General features: G+C 39.3%; 1 protein-coding gene across 1 annotated transcript in view; it reads right to left on the bottom strand.

Annotated features, from left to right (window-relative positions):
* tbkbp1 (TBK1 binding protein 1) overlaps positions 1-18,359 on the bottom strand; it is a 63,225-nt gene that overhangs the window by 15,984 nt on the left and 28,882 nt on the right. Inside the window, exons 3-7 of the mRNA XM_028029958.1 lie at positions 13,818-13,943; positions 9,900-10,004; positions 7,050-7,197; positions 4,501-4,703; positions 3,118-3,179 (exon numbers count right to left, since the gene is read on the bottom strand). Of these exons, the coding sequence (XP_027885759.1) occupies positions 3,118-3,179; positions 4,501-4,703; positions 7,050-7,197; positions 9,900-10,004; positions 13,818-13,943 (644 nt within the window). The remainder of the gene's footprint in view (positions 1-3,117; positions 3,180-4,500; positions 4,704-7,049; positions 7,198-9,899; positions 10,005-13,817; positions 13,944-18,359) is intronic.

The raw sequence follows: 18,359 nt of genomic DNA, 5'->3' as shown, positions 1-18,359 counted from the left end.
TACCCCCGCTTCGGCTGTTCATACCTAAATACTGATGTGTGGCAGATTTATTGACAGTTTTAAACTGACGCACCTCTTCCTTTTCACACGTATGCTATGTCACATTTCACATTTGCTCGTGTCTTTTAGCAGTGTTTTGAAACAGGCATTGGCCAGAGCTCAACACCTCTCAGTCCTGGCTCTACACCCTCTCAGAGAGCAAAGATTCACAGACATAATAAGTTGTTTGTTTGTCTCCCAAGCAACTAAAAATGCTTCTCACATTTGCTTACATGCATTTCCTCTCTTGTGCATATGCTCATTTTTTTCCCCCTCTTTTTGTTCTTGAATGCGAGTGTGCAAGTTTTTGTACAGTGTGCGCTACAGTGCGTGGGAGGGGTGTGATAATGCCAATGCAGCATTGATGAAAGGGCTGTGGAAGTAGATTGATCAGGTGGAGAAGCGTACTGTGCGTGTTTGTGTGTGTGTGCGTTTGTGGGGGTGAGTGGGAGGTGAGTGTAGGCTGAAATCTGACCCCCGATCTGATGTTTTAAAGGAAAAGCCGTCTCCACACCTGCCTCTGGGATCTGACGTTCCCTCACACACTCAGGGAAACATGACTTCAGGATGCACAGTAGTGCACGTAATACTCTTCTTTTTCTTAACTGAGAGATTGAGAGGAATTACAAGAAAAGGAAGCAGATTTTTTTTATTGACCTCCTGGAAAGGGCTGGGGTCTCTCTGAAATCAAACAATGTTTTTATTTCCCACACTCTGCATTTCCTGAATTTTGTCACGCACTGTTTAGTGTAACACAGAAAGGTGTCAAACTGCTCTCACACCAAGCCACAGTTACAGGGTGATGCTTTGCGTCTTTGAAGTTGGCCAAACTGTGCTCATTATACAATAGCAAATAGGAGTAGCCAGTTGTTTTACTACTGTACTTTCAGAATTTCAGCCTCTACTATAAACACTCATCATTGGTCCTACATTTCACCCACGAGGTCACGTAAAATCTCAGAAAAAATTACATCAACGCAAGTGTTTCCTAACAGTTTAGTTGGCCAGTTTCAACCTATCAGTAAATAAGTATTTGTGGACATTAGAATGCTAACTTTAGATTTGCATCCTAATGATAGCATTAGCATGTTTTTAGTTCAGAACGTTATAAATGATCGCCATTACAATTTGCAAAATATTTCAAAACAGACAGCTGAGCTTAAATTTTACAACTGGCATTTTAAACATGACTGAAAAACTACAAATTCACTAAGTTGAGAATTTGCGAACAATCGGAACACAAGATTTAATCTTCGCTTTTGCTTGGATTCTCAACTCGAAGAGGGAATTCCACCTGAACAGGCCGTGATTTATTTGAAATTGCTCTCCATTTCTGTAAACTGAGGACAGATTAGTCAGTCTCTCCGCAAAGGAATAGTTTTGAATTGGTAGAGTGGAGGTTGAGCCGGGCGGGGTGGGGGAGTAATTGCCAGGTGCCTGCTGGTGCCTACAGTGCTGTGGCTTGTGGTTGACGAGGGTAGCTTGTTCGCAAATTAACGGTTCCATCAGAGGGAAACAAGTCCACAAATGCAGTTACAAGAAGCGAAGTGGAACCACTGGATGGAAATAGGCAGAAATTAACACAACAACAACAATAAATGAAGATAAAATAATATTTGTAATGCTACTTTGATTATGTTGCTGTTAACAAAATAAAAAAATAAAAAAACTTTTACATACTGGAGAGGTTTTCTAATTATCACCACTAATTAACAGACAGAAGACTTGACTATAAGGGTTATGTATTGTGCTAATATTCTTGACAAAACCTCCTTTTTTAATCTGTGCAATTTACATTAAACAGACCCAATTACAAGAAATTCTCCAGGAAAAAGTGTAGCGGCAATTCAGTGGGAGTGAGCAATATTGTTGAGTAAAACCAAAAGGTGACCAAGGTCTGGAAAAAAGTAGTAGACTTCCACCGCACACTCGGCACACACAAAAAACTCAGCCTCTGACTGCTGTCGCACCATTTACTTTCTGTTTGCTCCCCATCGAAACACCTTTGGGGTTTCATTGTGTGGGAGTCAGTTGCCCAACCTGCTGCGGCTTTTTTTTTTCTTCCTTTTTTATGCCTGACACCCTGTAAACATCAGAAGTCAGGGCCAACTTTAGACGTAGATGAAGATAAGAGACCGCCCTCGCTTCCAGTAAGAGACAGAGATAAAATTATAAACAGTGTAAGATTTTATTCTGATGGTTAATGGTAGGAGAGGAGGAAAGAATCAACACTTTATTAGGATTTTAAGCCAAAAATATATTGATAATATGTGCAAAGTGGACAGGAAGACGTTATGGTTTGTGCATACACTGCCCCCTGCTGCTCAGGGTTATTATTTGCCAAAAGTGTTCCGTCAAATTCTAAAAATTCTTCAGTTTTCACATTTATAGATATAATATTTCTCTATTAGTCTTTTCATGCTAATGCTATCAGATGCCTTTTTTTAGTCATTATATAAACAGTCATCTCTCTTTTCATGGTTTTTGTTGAGACCCTGTTATTCATCACGCCTAGATCTCTATTTTCTTTTAGTTGCTTTGTGCCTTTGTTGTGCTTTTAGTTTGATCTCTCTCTATGTTTCACCTGCTCTGTCTGCGAGAGCATTTATCAAAATTAGACTAAATAACTTGACCCAGTTGTAACATGCAGTTAGAATGTTTCGCCTTTCTTTCGTTTTCACCAAACTAAAGTAAAATACTGCCTACTGATGGCTCCTCACAAACTTTATTTAATGAAAATTAGCCAATGGGACCTTGCATAGTACATTCACCAGGCCAGAGCATCCAAACATTACTCCTCTGTTAAAGCTGTTTGAACCCAGTTAGTCAGTGATTGGAGAACTTGCTTGCTTCCTAATGAGGCTCCCAGAGGTAGGCCTGAGCACATCCCAGCAGGACAGCAGAGATGAGCTTCTGCTGAAACATTTCTCAATCTTGCTCTTTTTTTGTTTGTGATCGTTGCTCAGCCTGTATTTCTTCTTGCTAACTTAGCCATGCTCCCGCTTTCCTTCCGTCTCCGTCTCCACATGAGCTCCCCTCCCTTCAGCTCCTGCTAAGAGATTGTTGGTGGTCACTTACTGCTCATCTCCCACCTTCTTTATCCACTCCACATCGCACTGCTTGCACGGAGAAGTCATTTCCTGCAGAAGTAGAGCATGAAATTAGATTACCCTGCAGGTTGCTGGTAGGATATTGGACAAAATCTGACAGCATAGAGACAGCAGGGACAAAAACTCTCAGAATGAAGAGCACAAGCTCAAAGACTGTTATTGATGTGTGTTCTCACCATTTTACAGTCACAAAGACAAAGTGGCTGGAATTTTTTTTTCCTTTTAAGCTGACAGCTGAATTTAGGCGCTGTAAAATGTATTTTCTTTAAAACATCTTCAGCTTAAATATATGTCACATAAGATAACACAATGAGGCTCTTGTCACTTTTTCAAAAGAAAACGTGGTAAATGCAGATACACTGAGGATTGCAATTACGTTTCCATGGAACAGTCGATCTGACATCAATCTTAAATTCTGCCTTTGTTCGCCCCGTTGCCTCCAGCTTTAAACCAGAGATCAGTGGTAGCTGTCAAGTTGAGCCCCATGGCTTTCATCATCCAGCTTATCATGTTGTTGAACCATCAAGAAAGTAAAAGAAAAAAAAATCAAAACTGTGCAAAAGCTTTGAGTTGTTGCCCCTTTGTTCTACTTGCTGTACATTCAGAAAAAAAATTTGTCTCTTTGGGATCTACCAATTTAAAAAATATATCATGATTATTGTTATAAAAATAACAAATAACAATAGTAATATGATTTATAGTAGTAATATTTTTTTCATAATTTTACTGAGTCTTATATTTACTTTCACCGCCACACACAGGATGTTTTTTGATTTACATTAGTTTTGGTACTAATTATAAAAATATCTTAAGAATAAGATTATGTCTGTAAACAAAAGACAAACTAAGAAAACTTAAAAAAAAAAAAACAAGTAAAATTACTGCTCAGAATAATGTGGACAAAATGTACAAAAACTGCTGTAAAAGAACTGACCAAACATGTCATGTTTCTGTCTGCAAAACGTCCCTGATGGCGTACCCAGAATCATCATTGCTTCATAAAATACATCTGAAGGGAAGTTAGTGCTGTGGAGTTTATTTAGGGGTGCCAGGTCAGAGGGGGTTGAACACAAATACCAGCCACAAAAATATCTGATAATCACTTTTCACTTGTCTTAATTATGAGCTACATTGTGTTGAAATACTGTTAAAATCCCAATAAAATTGACTTACATTTATGGCTGTAATGTGAAAAAATTTGCAAAAGTTTAAAGTTCCGGAATACTTTTTCAAGGATCTGTAACTTTATTGTGAGTGTTTTTTTTCTTTCATATTTTACAGTTCAGTACATTTCTGTCTGTTTAAATGGCCCAGACAACATGTACCAGACTGAAACCAAAGCAACACTGACCCTCTCCCTCTGGTCGTCCTGCAGCTGTCTGATCTCGTCTTTCAGCCGCTCGACCTCCGCCTTCATCTCCTCCTCCCGCTGACACGCCCCCTGGGCCTCGTGCCGCGCCCCTTCTAGCTCGGCCTCCAGCCGCTGCAGCTTCAGGTCCGACAGGGTGTCCAGGCTGCGCGAGCTCTGAAGGGTCAGAGCTGGGCAATCCAACACTGGAAGCAAAAGAAATGAGAGGAAAGGGTGTAAACACGCAGCACAAAAAAGATATAAACACTGAGCTTCTATTGCTGCTTTTCTTTTTTTCCCTGAGTAATGCACCGCCCCGCTGTCCACGGTTGTACAATCGATGACTATAAAAGAGCCAAAGAGCTGACTTCTTCCAAGGGCAGCATCTTTCAGCGTGTACCTGGGTGATGTGATCTGTGTGGGCTGGCTAGTGATTCAGCTCCGCTCACACAGTCCTTGAGCTACAGAAGACATAGCAACGGCACAGCAGTATCATCTTTTATCTTTGCTCCTGCCTCCTCAATAAAATACTTGTATGTGCAGTCACAGGCGCAAATACACAGTACAAACTTAGTACTACACATATTTTTTTTCATTCGTACATCACAATTTAAAGCAACAAAATATGGAAGACAAACAGATTCGATGCAAATTTCCATGAGTTTTCTGCCAGTATGATGCCTGAGCAGAATGAAAACTCCTCCTCATCAGGGTTTACTATGGCACAGGCATCTGTTGAGGTGGCACTGGTACATTTCTTCCATGTTTCAGCCGCCCACGTCACTGACAAGGTCACAATGCAAAGCAATTAAAGTTGACAGAACCCCATCTACTTCAGTCCTTCCGCAATACGGCAGATTGAGCGGTGTTGTTTCCACTGCTCCGCATTTGTTTTGCAGGAATTTGTATTGTTCTCTGTTAAGTAGCTTTTCTTTTACACGTTTAGTCGTGCAGACTGCTCACAGCAGAGATCATTTGGTGGTGCAGATGGGCTGAATAATACCGATTTGCAGCACACGTCGTACAATGCCAAATGCCATTAGAGCCAGAATGACTGAAGTTTCACTGCAAAGCACTTTTTATCAATTACATAACTTTTTTTTTGGAACTTTGACGTTAAAGAAGTTGCTATTTTTTCCTTAAGATCTTAGTTGGTTTTGCTATGTTTTTAAAAAAATATTTATTTAAATATACTTATTTATTTATCATTTAACATTTAATTGCATTGCCATTGAGAGTTTTTAATTTCCATTGTGCTTTTTTGCACAATGAGAATAAAGGAAATTATCAGGAATCCTGTAACAATCCTGTTAATTACTGTAACATACAGTAATTAACCTGACGTCATCTGAAGTCAATTTGAGAGAGAATAGGCATTTAGCTATTGTTTATCGTCATTATGAACATTTTCTCATCAGGATAATAAAATGTAATTTTTCTTTGCAATAAATTTCAGTGAATGACATCTTATAACCCCAACAGTTTGTCAAAATTGTCACTTTCACTATTTTCTCAACTGTTGATTCCATAAGAATCGGTAAATATCACATTCAGAAATATGATCTAACGCAGTTTATGTGCAGTTTATCATGAAAAATTCAATTTCAGAATAGATTTTACTTAGAACTATGTTTTAACTGTAGTTGTATACAGTAACACCAACACAGCTGATTAAAAAAAGACTGCAAAAATGTTGCAAATGATTTCTAGTCTATATGAGTCTATATTGCTCATCAAGGTTGGATTTGAGTCAGCTGTTCCAATTTGCTTCAGTTTAGTAGATTCCTAATAAGTGGCATTAACTGAACATAGTCTTTTTGGTTTGTTTGTGACACACAAAGCTTCGATGGTAGAATGGAAAAATTCAGTGTTGTTTAAATATATCAATAAAATCATCTTCAGATGGACATCAAGCTGAATTTGATTTGGCAGGTCAGTGTTTTACCAAAAAATTTAACTCTGATTTGGTCAAGAAAAACTAAAATGGTGTCTGACTGAGAGGCAGAAGGCAACTGAATGGACTGAAAAGAAAGGTGTTGCTTAAGAAGTATAACAAAATAATGAGGAACATTGTTCCTCAGAACATGACACAGACCCAGTCATGAAGATCCCACAGCAGACAGCTAAAGGTTTCTGGACTGTCTGGAAACATGAAGAGGCAGAGAAAAGACTAACAGAAGGCATTTGAACCCACAGGAAAACATAGACATTTAAATGACAATAGCAAAAGTTAATAGAAGAAAAGAAAGTGCAATGCTAAGTCACATAAACATAACAAATCCCAAAAATCTGCATACTATAACCAGTCATAAATCATATAAAAAGCGACAAAAAGATTTGCACTCTGGCAAAAAGTCTGTTTCTCTGCACAGATGAGCAGCCGATGAGAAACAATGCACACTCGCTGATTTCTAAAAGTTACAACAACAGACAAGAGGCGGGCAGTTTTCCTCCTGCGTCTAAATGTCTTTGGAATGACTGCTCTTACTTTTTCTCAATTTGTCCAGTAAAACATGTCCACTAATTGTACCTGAGTGGACAAAGCTGCTTACTGTGTTTGTCAGGGCCAGAGTGGAGCTGCAGGTACTGCATGTCTTTGTTGTGCAGCTGGATGTTGAGCTTCTGCAGAGACTCATCCCTCTGCCTCAGTGCCGACTCCAGGCCCAGGATCCGCTCGACATGTTTCTCCACCAGGTTCGTCTGAAATCACACACATAAATCATGAAAAGACAGCCCAATCTGTCGTACAGCTGAGAACAAGGTAAAATGTTGTCTTTATTTATGTGTGGCACATGGTACAATCCTGTGATATTTGAATCAATTGTCAAACACAGGAATTGGTATCAATCTGCAAAAATAACACTAACTGTGTCTGAATTAAACCAATTATGCAAAAGCAGTGAGGGAGGCAAATTTCCTACATGGAAAAGTACCATAAGCAGTCAATTGCAAGGTAACATGAATGCTTGATGTTTGTGGACATCAAAATTTGCCCAAACGGGTTTTAGACGTAGAAGGCAATTCTTCACAAAGGACTTGGTTGGTCTGGAAAGCTTGTTTCCCTCCCAAATTGAAAGCATTTCTAGAAAACCACAATTTGTATTTACTCGGGTAAATACCTTTTGCCAAAGATTAAAATGTAATCGCAGCATAGTTCTGAATAAAGAGAAAGGCTCTGAGAAAGGAAAGCTTCTCAAGAAGTGATCAATCTCCACATCTTTGCCATTTAAATCTAAATAAGAAGCAAATCATTTGACTATGTCATTTACTGTTGTTTTTTTAAGAACCTTCCTACTTTAAATTTCTAAATGTCTCTATCACTTTATAGACGTGCTAATGAGTAAGTGAGCAAAAGGCTGGAAGGTGAGCGAGGCGCAGTTTTCTGATGAAGTCCCATTAACGAGCTGCAGGTGACACTGTGATAGTCCCTGCCAGGTGGCAGCTCCAACATCTTTGGCACACTTCATTCCCTCAGCACTCTGACAGTTTAAAGCTGCTGAAGATGCTGTGTGAGATGGACTCCACTGTCAAGTGAGATGCTTTATTACCTCAGAAGGGCACCGAGGAAAGTTCAGCCAGCCAATCTGTTCGTTTGGACAGCTCTGCCTCGTGTTGATTTGTAACCACTTAGAATAAATGAGATTCTTCACGGTTTTAAGCGGTGGCGCGATACACAAAGGAAAGTTAAATCACATGCGGCTTAATTCTTCGGGGGAACAGGAATAATTAAAACAGTTGCTGAGAGAAGAATCTCTCGTCCAAAAATATTTTTAGCCAGATTATAATTTGCAGGATCAGCAATTGCATGTTTTGTTTTGTTTTTTTGTAAAAAAAAAAAAAGATACTATCACCTAGCAGAAATTGCCTACAGTGAAAGATTTGATGATCAGCAGCATATTTTACTGTGGATATTGGATGTTCTGTCCTTCAGCCAAAACTACTAGTTTATGAAACCTGCGAACTTGATGTTGGACTAGACGTAAATGAACTTTGTTCACCAGCAAGGTTTTGTTGGGAGGTGCTTAAGCTCCTAAAATGATTAAGAAAACCAAATTCTCTAAAAGTGTTTAATGAAAATTGACAATAAGAAGAATCTTTAAGGAATGAGGAAAAGTCCAGAGGAAAATGTCATGGCTTTGATAGATTAACTAACATATCCAAGTAAATTGGAGGGAGACTTTTGGGAGTATTTTAGGCCACACCTGAAACACAGTTTTCTCTTATGACATGTTTGAAAAGTCAAGAGAAATCCGACATCAGGAGGAGAATTGTGGAGCTGCACCAGTCTGGTTCAACAACAACAACTTCCAGATCTCTGAAGCTGCCACATTCATCTGTTCAAACTATAATATGTAAGTACAGACATGATGGGAATGTACAACCATCATACAGCTCAGGAGTCAGACAATTTTTGTCCTAGATATGAACATATTTTGGTCCAAAATGTGCAGATTAACCACAGAAGAAAGACCTTGTGAAGACTCTGGCTATAGCTGGTAAGACAGTCTCATTATCCACAAAATAAAATAAAATAAAAAAAACATTTTGTGTCCTACTTTACTATTATGAATTACTTTGTGTTGGTTTAATACATTGACATCCTTAAAAACACATACATTGAGGTTTGTTCTAATAACGCTCTTTGTAATTTCTGTCTTGATATAAACCCCAAAGCCGTATGGATTTTTAGTTTTCTTAACTTTTGTGTCTTTGATTCAGCTGCAGGGCTTTAAAAAAAAAAACAAGACTTCAAAGTTAATATTCCCAGGTGCTCCCTATCGAATCTAACTGGAGTGAAAGATGCAATTACATCTTCATCTACAAAATATTTACTCATGGGGCACAATACAAATACAGGGCACACTTTGATTCTCTGAATCAAAGTGTGCCCTGTTCAGGGGAATCGATTTACTTCCCCTGAACGCTCAGGGGAACGCAGCTGATGTACTTCAGCTACGTTCATTCTGTTGATCTCTCACAGGAAATCTCAATGAAAAACACTGAGGTTTGTGGCTGCAATGGAAGAGATTTCAAGCTGTATGAACTTGAAAAATATGTATTAATGCATTGCCATCAAGTTGCTAAAAGTAATTGAAAAAAAGCTAAAAAGAATATATATATATGCAGAAGGTAAATCTGCATGCTAACTTTTCAAGCTTTGAGGATACAGAAATAAGAACATTTCTGCAGCAGACAGCTGCTATGATTCACTGAACTGGAACCAAACTGGAAGAACTCTTGTTGTATTCACATAAGTTATATTTTTTACATCTAAACACATATTTCATTAACTTTTAATGATACCAACTCTTGCTTTTTTTAAAAATCTCAAGTGTAAAACTAATACTCGATGAATAAACCATTCAACTCCAGCGTGAAGCTATCTGAGTGTCGCGTCTGACCATCTTGTCGAGGTCCCTCTGGAGGTTGCTTTTCTCCATGTGGATCTTCTCGTAGGCCTGGATCACATCCTCCAGCTGTTCCTCTCTTTCCTTTCTCTTCTGCAGCTAAAGAGAGACAGATAAAAAAAAGAAGAAGCTGAAAAGCAGGCAGACTCAGACAATAAAACAAGTTGACACATTTCCTCCCTTCTTAGTTTTCAAACTTCCCCACAAAGGAGAAAATGAAGGGAAAACTTCAATTCAGAGAGTCATCAAATGTGTCCCTCAAGAAGATGTTTTGTAACCGGGAGAAATTGGGACACCGAATATCTAAGACGTCAGCATGTGCAACACAGCACTTCCCTAATGTCACAAGCGTTTTAAAAAAAAGGGGGCCCACTTAACATCTCGGTGGCTTAGTTTTCTTACAGTGTGGCACGATGAGTGCCACAGTGAGACACAATCTTATTTGGCAAGATCTGAGAGCACTGAGATTCTCCAAAGCTGAGTGAAATTAAGAGATTTTCAAAGTAGTCGAGGGAACGAGCTTATCGAAGCATGTGGAAAGAAAACATGGTCACTTCCAGGCAATTGAGTGGGAGCATCAATGAGGGACTGAGATAAACAGAGAGGGACACACTAATGGTACATGCCGAAGCAGGGACAGACGTTCAATGTGTCGATAGGAACATATGCGAGTGGAATCTGGCACTGGTGCATGGATGGCTTATGGAAAGCTTTGTGAAAGAGTACAGCAGTGATTTATTGGGATTTAGTGTGACAGACCCACAGAAAACATTGTGTAAATGTCAACTAGAAGTAAAGCAATTCATGGCTTTCTTTAGAAGGACAAATCTAAAATGTGTGACATGCCCTTCCATAGAGCCCCTGTTACATTGCCACCCATAAATAAAACTGCCTTCAGAAGTCACCTAACTAGTAAAAATCGTACATCTGTGGTTAGAGTCGGTAATCAGTTACATACAGAATGGGAAGGAAAACTGACAGTAAACGCATCACTGCCTCAGTGACAAGTGGTGGAGGCAGCATCAAGCTTTGGGAATGAATTTCCTCAGCAGGGACAGAAAAACTGACCTGTTGATAAGGAGATGGATGAAATTAGATAAAGCGTAGTGCTGGAAAAAATCTGAGTTGGAGGCGCAGCTAGCATTAGCTTATTGCAAAATACACCGTGTTCCAAATTATTATGCAAGTGATATTTTCTCAGATTTTCCTAAATGGTTAATGCAAATGATGGTCAGTATAATTATCAAGTCATGAACTATTAGAATAGAATAGAAGTACTTTATTCATCCCAGCAGGGAAATTACTTCGCAGTTACAGCATAGAGACAAGACAAGACAAGAGACAAGACACAATAACAACGTCCGGTGTGTTGAGTCTGTAGTTTGGCTGTGTCAGAGCTGATGACGTCACAGGCCACCGCTGCATCAGCTGATGGGGGAATGTAAACAGCGATCAAAATGGCAAACGTAAACTCCCTCCCTCAGCTATTACAGTATAAATCAAATTTTACTGAACAAAGCTCCCCATGAGAACAGTATTTTTTCCAAAAATAAGAAACTCAAAATGCACAGTTCCAAATTATTATGCACAGCAGATTTTCTAAAGATTATAAAGAACTGCAAACGGTCATTCTTTGAATGTGCAGCATTAAGTGGTCACATGTACTAAAATCAAAAGCTATTTCAATCAAAAACATCTTAACAGACCAAGTTACATGTTAACATAGGACCCCTTCTTTGATATCACCTGCACAATTTTTGATTCATTGAACTTGTGAGTTTGTGGAAAGTTTCTGCTTGAATTTATTTGCAGGATGTCAGAAAACCTTCCCAGAGCTGCTGTTTTGATATGAACTGCATTCCACCCTCAGATCTTCTGCTTGAGGAAACTCCAAAGGTTCTCAATAGGGTTGAGGTCAGAGGTCAGAAGAGGATGGTGACCACACCATGAGTTTCTCCCCTTTCATGCCCATAGCAGCCAATGACACAGTGGTATTCCTTGCAGCATGAGATGGTGCATTGTCATGCATGAAGATGATTTTGCTACGAAAGTTACGGTTCTTCTTTTTGAACCATGAAAGAAAGTGATCAGTCAGAAAGTCCATATACTTTGCTGAGGTCATTTTCACACCTTCATGGACTCTGAAGGGGCCGACCAATGATTCTCTCCCCATGATTTCAGCCCAAAGCATGACTCCACCACCTCCTTGCTGACGTCACAGCCGTGTTGGGATGTGGTGGCCGTCCACCACCAATCCACTACTGCGTCCATCTGGACCATCCAGGGTTGCACAGCAGTCATCAGTGAACAAGTCTGTTTGAAAATTAATCTTCATGTACGGCTGGGCCCACTGCGACCATTTCTGCTTGTGAGCTCTGGTTAGGGGCCCAATAGTACGTTCATGCACCGCAAACCTCTGGAGGATCCTCCACCTTGAGGCTCCAGCAGCTTCAAATAACTGTTTGCTGCTTTGTAAGGGCATTTTAACAGCAGCTCTCTTAATCTGATGAATTTGTCTAACAGAAACCTTCCTCATTATGCCTTTATCTGTACAAACCCGTCTTTGTTCTGAATCAGCCACAAATCTCTTCACAGTACGATAACGCTTCAGTTTTTATTAAATATCTAATCTTTTCACACGTTGTCATACTGCACTACACTATCTGATGATTTTCATCAGCAGAGAGATCCTTTCTCTTTGCCATATTGCTTGAAACTTGTGGCCTGCTTAATAATGTGGAACATCCTTCTTAAGTAGATTTCCTTTAATTGAGCTCACCAGACAAACTAATCAACCCAACTCTGAAATTAATTATAATGATTAAAAGAGCCCTGACACATAATACCATCTATAAATTTAATAGCACAACAAAAAATGGAATCTTTATGACACTTAAATCCAATTTGCATAATAATTTGGAACACGGTGTAGTGACATTGCCCTAAAACAACTCAATCTGAACTGAGCTCAAAACAGGTTGAAATGACTAGACTGAAATCTCATTAGAGAATTATTTTTTGCATAAAATATGTTTTCTATTGCCCAAAGACCTATCCTAACTTGTTTAAAAGGAAACACAATAAGTCCCCTTTAAAACATATGAATTAAGAATAGGATGTCACTAAAGTTCCCCCATCAGTGAAGGCACATGAGTGCAGCCTATGTACTGTGTGTATATTGAGACTCTCTGTGCTATATAGGTTTGGTTCCCACAGAGCATGCTCACAGTGCCATGTCTCATTTCATCAGTCGGAATGCCAGGTGTCAGACAACCCCATGACCTGTGGAGTCCCACGCTAATCATCTCTGCTCTTCTTATAAACCATTTCCTCGCTCTCTAACGCTGTTCTTTTTTTTTTTTGTTTTCACCGCTGCTGCTACCAGTTTCACCACGGCCTTCCTGTGCGAGCCACCTCTCGTTTCCCCGTGTTCTTGTTCACACAGTCGTGAGAGCGCTGGAGTGGCAGCTGAGCAGAAAAACACTCAAAGCCCCACTCTTGAAATGTGCTCGTATGAAGTATGTACGCGCACTAACAAAGATGTTGCCGTCATCCTCTGCTATAACTTTTGCAAAGACAGCTTCTACAGAGTAATCTCTAAAACATCTCAAAGAACATCAGCCTGAAGATCCTGTGTCTTACTTCATTCTTGAACAGTTATACGGTTGTATCAGTTCCTCGTCATTTTTGCCCAGACAGCAGCTCCAGCAGCCTAATTAGCTCTGGACATTTCTTGACCTAAATTCTACTGTAATTAAATTAGGTTTTAATGGAAGAAGGATTTCCACTGAATGAGTCCTCTAAAAAAAAATACATTTGTCTGATAAGGCTTTTCTTTCAGCCACCGCATTAAAAAATAAGCAACACATGTAAGATTGGATTCTCTTTCACCTTGTTTTACTGGTTTTGTACCTCATGGGTCAGAACGTTGACTCGCTGGTGCAGGTTGCCATTTTCTGACTGCAGCAGCGCCGTGTCTTTACTCTCAAAGGAGCAGTAGGAGTTGGTGTCCTCCCCAAACTCGCTGATCATTGGGAACTGCAAAGACAAAGACACACCAGACAGTTCATTAATGTTCATATTCATTTAAACAATATATTGCAGTAAAGACTACAACGCTGCTTTTCCTGCCACGTTTCAGTAACATGAAGTATTTATTCTGCTAGCTTAATGGTAATCTTTTAGACAGAATATCTTGCATCTTCTTCTGACATAAATGGTCAATTTAATCAAGCTGAAAGTCTTGCGGGGTACGTCTCTACCAGTGTCGTGTCTAGAGACTAAATATTTACCCATTTTTCTTTGCACAATAGCTCACAAGCTCACTCAGATTGGATGGAGATTATCTGTGAGCAACAGTTTTCAACCCTTACATGAGATCCTTAATTGGGTTTAGTTATAGACTTTGGCTGAGCCATTGTAGCACATGCACATGCTTTGATCTAAATCCTTCCATTGAAGCTTTGGCTGCATGTTAAGCTGCTGGAAGATGAACCTTCATCCCACTTCTACTAGGATTGCTCTGTATTTAGCTCCATCCATTTTCCTATCAACTTAGGTAAATTAGCAATCTCCCGAGACAACCAAAGGACCTCAAGCTCCTTTTGGCTTCCTGTTGCTCAGAAATTAGACTGTGAACCCTTCTGTCAAAACAAGCTTTAGTGTCTTCAGCTACAGCAGCACTGGCCAGTCAATCCACTTTTGAGGATTACTACACATCTATAAGTGAGTGCAACCTGCTGTCAAGCAGTTGTTTATTTCAATCAGGTCGCATCTGAAAAGTCTAATTTTTTTAATTTAAATTAATGAAAAGTGTATTTAGGCTGAGTGAAAGCACAACTGGGAATTATAAGCTGAAAGCTGAAGCAGATTCAATCTAAACTCTAAAGGTTTTACGCTTACAAAACCAAACTCTGGTTGATAGCAGAGCACTGCGATCCAGACATGCTGGTTATATAACTGAGTGTCGTTCAACCTAAATGAACACATTTCCATTTAGAGTGCCTACCATAAGGGCTTTTCATTTTCTGTGTGAAGTCATTGCCTCGCTGATGCAATGTCTATTTGAGGAGAAAACAACCCTTTTCCATTTAGGAGAGCATCTCTCTTTGCTCGGTTTAACAGTAAATGGGGTAAACATGTGCAGTCGCCCCCGAGGGCCAGAGTTTTCTGACAGCGCTGAGCTTCAGGAACTCTGAACTGGAGAGGAACCTCGCTTCAGCCCATGTTCAAAGCAGCAAGAAGTGTTCCCATCCATCATAGCAGCAGCTGCGCTCTGGAGTTTTCTGTTTGCTGCAGCTTTGTTAGTAACAGGGTTGTCTGAGGCTGAGTGTGTTAGTCGAAATTCTTCTCCTTATCGAACCTGAAATAATGATTAAACATGAGATGTAAGAAACAACAAGTCTGTCACAGAATCCAGATAGGATGAATACAAGGTGAGGTACACTCATCCATCCATCCATCCATACATTCCATCCATCCATGGTATAACAGAAATCTAAAGGAATATGGTTCACTAATGTGCGTAGCTTGATTTCTTCTATAAAAGAAACTAAAGGCAAATGCTCAAGTAATGGGTTAAAGTGGCAGTATTATGTGTTTTCCAGGGACATATACAGTAGTGCCATTTTATAGCACATTCAAGTAACTATGTTACCTTCAGTTGTTACCTTCATTTTTATTAGAAGAAATTTGGCTTCATAATTTAATGCCTTGAAATTGGTCTTCTGTCTCTTTAAAAACTCCTGCTCTTTCTGAAACTCCATACTGAAGCTGAGGTCAAAAGTCATCATAACAGCGCACCTCTATTAACCTTTTAACAAAGTTTTTACCAGCGCTGCACTGAGAAGTACTGTAGCTCATATAAAGAGCTCAGCTGATGCAAAGTTCTTCCAGGTGTTTGCTAATTGCTGCTGTTAGTCTGAAGGAGCTGCTCTGCTCTGTGAGATGGAAGAGCGGCAGCTGGCAACTTCTGCTCTGAGGAGTATCTGCGCCTCAAAGGTGGCGTTTTCCACAATTGAATGGTTGCCATGGGAGATTAAAGGATTTCTCACGGATGCAGGAAGGAATCCAGGTATGTTTTTGACAAGGCAATAACATTATAACATGACGTAAAGATCAAAAAGTTAATTTTACATAATATGGCCGTATTAACTACAATCATTTGTATTGATGACTGTGACTTTTGTAAGTGTATTTCTTCCTTTCCTGACTGGCTTGATTACACCAACTGGCTCCACTCTGTTGAGCTGTTATGTTCTTTCAATCTACTGCCAAGTTCCTTTTGAAAAAAATCTGGCTTGTTTAAAAAAAAAAATCCTTCCCAACAATGACTTCCCAGATGATTTTATGTAACAAACCATCTGGAGCGTCCGGAAAATAAATGATGAAGCCAAACTTCACATTTAGGTACATATGAGCCCAGGAATCTTATGATTTTTAATAACTGTGCCCAGTCAGTTTCACTTTAGGTATTAAGTTATTTAAATCCTTTTGTAATTATAGCAGCAGCTCCTGGTAATTAATATTTGTCTGCATGGTTATATTTTGGGAACTGGGTAAAGCCTGCAACAAGATATCTGCTGTTACGTTTGGAGAACAGAACACAGAAACATCAATGACAACACAGCAAGTGTGATAGCAAAATCTGAGGTGGAGGTCGGCTGCAGAGCACCTTGCAGGCAGAGACTGCTGATTGGTTTATTGGTGATTGCTGTCGAGATTAGCTCAATTCATTGTCAAATACCCCATTCCTTCTGCAGTCAATCATTTGGGGGTAAAAAGTCATTTGTGTAAAAATCAAAGTGGTAGCAGATTTTCCACTTCCTAAGTGAACTGACTGTAGCGCTATCGTGTTTAGACAGACCTTCTGTCAAGCATGTTCAACAATCCCACGACCAAAAAAAACGTTTTTTAGAACATTTGGAGATTTATGTTATCTCTCTTAAAAGATAACACATTGCAAGTTTTTATCCATATGACATGTTAACTTATTTCTCAATAATCTCAATAATAAATTTGTTTTACTACTAAAACAAAACAGAAAATTGTTACTTAAGAGTCACTTTTTACATGTTTCCACTCATATTTTTGATTATTCATTTCTGAGATAAGAAGGCTTCCATCACCACATTCTTTAACTCTAAATCTGAAGAGTTAAATACCCCCAGTATTTCTGGGGGTGTGTACATTTAGGAATCCATATTAAAATATTAACCTTGTCTTTTAAATGTATTTATGGTGCTGCTGCTCTCTCTATCTGTGACCTCTCAGAGCTTTACACCCCTTGTTGTAGTCTAACATCATAGTTGTGCCTCCGACTCATTTTAAGACAAAATCTTTTAAAGCCGATAAGGAAAGTGTTGCCTTCATCTTTGCAATGCATAGATGTCAAATCTTCTGTAAAGCTGGATTTTTTTGTTTGTTTTGGTAATTAATCAGTTTGATCTTATAAATAACTCTTATGAACTGTTTGATCATATAAATGTTTTGTTTTTAGCTCTTCTTCATGCTCTATGCTTTTATTTGTCTTTTTTAATGCTCTTGTGCAACATAAATACATTTTACTCACTTGCTGCCATGGTATGGGTTGATTCAATGTTTGCATTAAGAAGTGATTGGTATTTACATATTCAGTTGCCTGTTTGAGTATCCAGAATGAATTAGTGTGTCAGTAGAGCTACTCGATTCAAAGTACAGTCTGACATGCATGTTTGATGCAGGTCAGACTGTATGAGATGAGCCTTGTTGGTTCAATTAGACAGCAGGTGAGGCAGAAATCCTTCCAGCAATAGCTGAATTGGCATACAGATTAAATCAGGGGAGCTTGAGGGAAAATGAGTGCAAAGAAATTATGTAGGAGGACAGAAAATGAGTAAAAATGGGAAAAGCAGTTGAAAGAAAGATCTACATGGGAGGAGGAATGTGCTGCATGGCACAAAAAAGGATGAAGCATGAGGGAGCAAAAGGAGATAATGATGTAAGCAGTGAGGGGGAGAGATGAATTGTTGAAATTAAGAACAAAGGAGGATTAGTAGAAGAAGAAAAAAAGAGTATTCCACTAAACATTAGTCTTAGGTTTTCTGCTTATTCTAGGAATTATACAGGAGCAGACATTTCTTCTTTTCCCTACTTTAAGGATTTCAACATGGTCTACAGTATAGAGTAGGTTAAAGCGGAATCTAAAGAAAGCCGCAAAAACATCATCATTGAAACAAATACGCCCAAACAGTCGGTTTAGTATTGGAGAATTTCAAATATGTGCAAATGAAGTTTAAGGAGGAGAGAGTCAGAACTCCTGGATGCTTTTAGCAAGCAGCTGTTCCTGCAGGCTTCAGGCTGCCAAACTGCTGTTGACTCACTCACAGGTGGCCGTTTGCTCAGGGACGGTTTCACAGAGAGGCAGGTGTTGATTTGGAGTAGAAGATGTCGCACCTGCAAACGCGCCGATACAAC

This window comes from Xiphophorus couchianus, chromosome 10, assembly GCF_001444195.1.
Source record: "Xiphophorus couchianus chromosome 10, X_couchianus-1.0, whole genome shotgun sequence".
NCBI lineage: Eukaryota > Metazoa > Chordata > Actinopteri > Cyprinodontiformes > Poeciliidae > Xiphophorus > Xiphophorus couchianus.
The sequence above is the reverse complement of the archived record's forward strand: the minus strand, read 5'-3'. Positions and strand labels throughout refer to the sequence as shown.